This window comes from Cyprinodon variegatus, unplaced genomic scaffold (assembly GCF_000732505.1).
Source record: "Cyprinodon variegatus isolate N-32 unplaced genomic scaffold, C_variegatus-1.0 Scaffold93, whole genome shotgun sequence".
Taxonomy (NCBI): Eukaryota; Metazoa; Chordata; class Actinopteri; order Cyprinodontiformes; family Cyprinodontidae; genus Cyprinodon; species Cyprinodon variegatus.
The window spans coordinates 1197095-1201350 of NW_015150546.1; the positions used below are offsets into that span (position 1 = coordinate 1197095).

General features: G+C 39.2%; 1 protein-coding gene across 5 annotated transcripts in view; it reads right to left on the reverse strand.

Annotated features, from left to right (window-relative positions):
- Positions 1-4256, reverse strand: part of LOC107084148 (serine/threonine-protein phosphatase 2B catalytic subunit alpha isoform) — a 122611-nt gene that overhangs the window by 42125 nt on the left and 76230 nt on the right. For all 5 annotated transcript variants that reach the window (XM_015373841.1, XM_015373842.1, XM_015373843.1 and 2 more), the window contains exons 5-6: positions 2544-2689; positions 1806-1945 (exon numbers count right to left, since the gene is read on the reverse strand). In XM_015373841.1, coding sequence (XP_015229327.1) covers positions 1806-1945; positions 2544-2689 — 286 coding nt within the window. The remainder of the gene's footprint in view (positions 1-1805; positions 1946-2543; positions 2690-4256) is intronic.

Below are 4256 nucleotides of genomic sequence, written 5' to 3' on the forward strand. Positions count from 1 at the left end.
TATATATATATATGTGTGTATATAAAATAGATTAAATAATTTTAATTAATTAATTGAATCGATTTTTCGCCCAGGTCTAATTACTGCAAAGCTGCATTGCTTGACTCTAAAGTCAGTTTGGGTCCAAGATGCCTTTTGATTATCTGACAAGTTAAGTATGGCTCTGATCTTTACAGGAAATCCAAAGCAATGCTGCTGTTTTAGTGATGCCGTCCAAGCTAATCTCCAATATTCAATGCTAAATGCACTTTAAAATGTAATACTTTTTTCTTCTAAATAAAAAAAATATTTATGTTTTCACAGAAACATCCGTCCCATACACAGCACATAAAGTTGGATCTTATCCTACTAAAGAGTGCGTAAGAAACCAAGGTTTGGTTTTAAACAGAGACCTAAAATCCAACAATTACAGTGGGTAATAAATCAGCCAACTGCCTTATTAAAGACAGAATTAAACAAGTTTTCTGTTAAGATGTAAAACAATAGTTCATGCCTAGGCTGCTTTGAATCAGGACCAAAGACACACACGCTCATCTTGCTATATGTAGTGAGGACCATGTGTTGACTCCCATTGATTTTCAGTTATTTTTAAACCCTTTTCCAACCCTAAGATAACCCTAAACCTAACTATTACCAGAGCACACCTCACCCTAACCCAACTGACACCTTAGCCCTACTCTTATCTGTTAGCGGACCAGCAAAATGTCCTCACTCAAAAGGTTAAAAACTGAAGCTGGTCCCCACTTTTATTAAAAAACAGGAGCAAGAAATGATACAAATAGCAAAAACAACAAGTTACACAATGCAGGAAACCCCCTCCAAGTTGATGCTCGTCTCCCTCTAGTGGTCGGGAGAATTTGTTTTATGCGCAAATTATGGCTACCTGAAGCATTTTTTTTATTTGCATCTATTCTTTACAATCACTTATGTATGTGGAGAGGGTTTTGGGTTTCTGCACCCTTTTTTTATCTGAGAGCAGAATTTTTCCTCATATATATTTTGTGTGTTTGTAAAATTTTTGTATTTACTGTTGTTTACTGAATTTTCCACACATTAATGTATTGGCAGCCCGTTTGCCCCCCCATGCCTCCGCAAATAAGCCTAAAACACGAGGAGAATACTTTTGAAATTTTGCATTGAAAGGTAAATAGATTGGGAAATATAGCCTATTAAATAAGGCTAATTTCTTATTGCTTACAAAACACAAAAAAAAAAAACAAAAGCCGTGAGTGGATTTATTTGGCTCACCTGCTTCAAATTTAAGGATTTATCGTTCTGTTTTAAGAGGTTTGTGGTCATCGATGGGGTAAAAATTCTACAACCGGACCAGGTGCCTTACTATTCTATGAAGTCAACTTATTTTATATATTTTCATTCATACTAAGGATCAAATGATCATTTGGGAAGAAAATAGCCATCCTCTATAGTTGGCTCTAAGAAGTCGAATAAATATTTAAAGGCAGAATTTCAGGACATTTAGGATGTGTTGGGAGCTGCAGTGCTTGTCTGGCTGACTTTATTAGGTGATCAAACCATGTATACTGCTTCGCCACATATGTACAAACTATTTTTTCTTATTGCACAGCTTAACATTAAGCCTTTGTAAATAAATGCTATAGATACCGGTGGGACAGGTCAATAAAACAATTGTAAAATATATTTGGCATAAGAAAGTCAATGTCAGCAGTATAATTAAACTCTATCTTACTGGCTGTCCAAGAGAATCAGGATAACTATTAGAGCAAAAAGAGAGAGAGAACAGGCATGACACAAACAATAAACGTCCTGGAAGACAGAGTGCCCACCTGTAGAAATAGGAGCAGCCTCTCACTGTGTTGTGTGTGAAGTGCTCCTGGCTCTTCTCGTTGCCAAAGTCCTCCAAAGGGTCGGACCACAGCAGATCGCACATCGGTCCGTATGCCGGGGGCTCTTTGAATCTGTCTAGCTGTGGAGGAAAAACACAAGTCTCCTGTGAAGGTTTCACTCGAAGAGCTTTGCTGGTAACTGCAGCTTAGCTCATAATTAAATCGCTGTTGAATCGATATTAAACCATATACAGAGTGGAGGATGTGTCGAAGAAAAACTTAATCTTGCAGTTTAGAGATGGATGTGCTTTGGACAGGCTGGGAAGGAAAAAAAGAAAGAGCCAATCTTTTTATACAAGCATAAATGGCTTTGCTTTCAGGAAATGATGGCTCTTTTTTAAACAAAACCTTGTTCGTGACTGAACGGGGCCGCATGATGGACACTTTGCTGGAGCAAATTCTATTATGCATGCCTCTGATTGCAGCCACAAAATCCATTTGGATTTATTGAATTAGTCTGAGAGTAGGAACTTTTTCTTCCACAACAATGCTTTGTATCCTACTCTTGAACACTGCCCAAGACTGATCTTCACTTTATAAATAACAAGCAAGGTGGCTAACCCTTATTTATTTCAACACATATAATGCACTTGTAAAGCAACAGAGAAACACCTGCAGTTCAACTTACAGAACTTATATTTATAAAATAACTATGAGACAATGTTAAATCAGACATACTTTCCTGATGTCGTCAAGATTTGTGATTTCTGGAGACAGTCCTCCATGTACACACAGGAACTGCTGGTTCATTAGTGCAGCCAGGGGAAGGCAGTCAAAGGCGTCCATACATGCATCGTAAACCCTCTCTGAATACTTAATTTTACCTGTCAAAGAGGGGGGGAGGAGAGGGGGAACAGGGCAGGGACAAGAAAATAGCATGCCAAGTCAAACAAACTGGCTCTAACAGACTGGCGCAGTGTCCTTGTCTGGGATGGAAATGTTTGTTTTTATTTTTAATGCTGCCAAAAAAACTGTCCGAAAACATTAGAAAAAACAGCACATTATGTCATTTTTCACAACGACAACGTCCAATAAAAACAGCTCTGACGTGGGTAAACAACGAGAAAGTTAATCATCTGGCTTTGGTAGGAAGGAGGTTCTGTAACTGCTCAGCTTTGACTTACGGGAATTGGAAGGAATAGTTCAGGTGGTGTGAAGCGGGATTCGCATGGTGCTTATGAGTAGCCACTATTTTACCAGGAGGTAGCAGTCAGAGTCAAATAATGAAAACTGAAGCTGCTGTACCGGTTCACAGAAAGAATCTTTTTCAGGAGCAACTTTAAATCACTCAAACATTTAGAAATAACAAAAACTTTTTGGCCTTCCTTGGAAAGTGTTCTTTGTCAACACTGTGCTTTATGCATAAGAGCAATTCTTTCATGTCTAATAATTCTTAAATACCTTATGTTCTCTTCTAGGGATGGGAATGGAAAACCGGTTCCTGTTCAGAACCGGTTCCGTGTGTTCCATTTCCATGGCACTGTTTGGCAACAGTTCCAGGCAGCACCAGAGCCTTGAGCAGGGCAGCACGACTTGCATCATGTTTTTCCCGCAATTCAGTAAGCAAGTATGACGTGACCAGGTGTTAGTATAGAAAAGCAAGAAAAAAAAAAAAAAGGCGTCTCACCGGGTAAAGCGATCGAAACATTAAAAAGATGGCAACAAGGTGCTTTGCAATCATTGCAAAGTGGCCATTACATCCGCGGGAGGAAATTTATCCAACATGCAGAAATACCTACGCACACAACATGGCGTTCATTTTAACGAATGGCGTGTTTTTGATGCTTCTGGACAGAAGCTAAAGTTACGACCATCATGGAAGGCAACCCTGGTGGTAAGTAACTAGTTTTATATCACTGGCTGTGCTTGAAGTGGTTCCTAGTAAATCATATGACATTTTTGGAAATAAACCCATTTCCTATCTCTCTTTGGGGCTATTAAAATTGCTAAGAAGTTGCGCCGCAGTTCAGGGAGCGAGAGAAAGGTGAAATCATAGGGAGATTAGTTTATTTCCCGAAAATATACAGTAATGCTTTTTCAATAAACGGATGCCTTCTCCATTAGATTTAGATGACTGTAGCCTGGCTGGCTCAGAGGCTGGCAGCTCCCGTTCACTGCGTTCTGTTTTCGCCTGAGGCAGGCAGAAATAGAATGTCCCAGGCGAAGGTAGACAAATTTCACCGTGCACTTACCAAGTTCACTGTTTCATAGAATCGAAAACAGAATCGATAAGGAATTGAATAGTTTCACAGAATCGATAAGGAATCGAATAGTTTCACAGAATTGATAAGGAATCGAATCGTTTCACAGAATCGACAAGGAATCGAATCGTTTCACAGAATCGACAAGGAATCGAATCGTTTCACAGAACCGACAAGGAATCGAATCGTT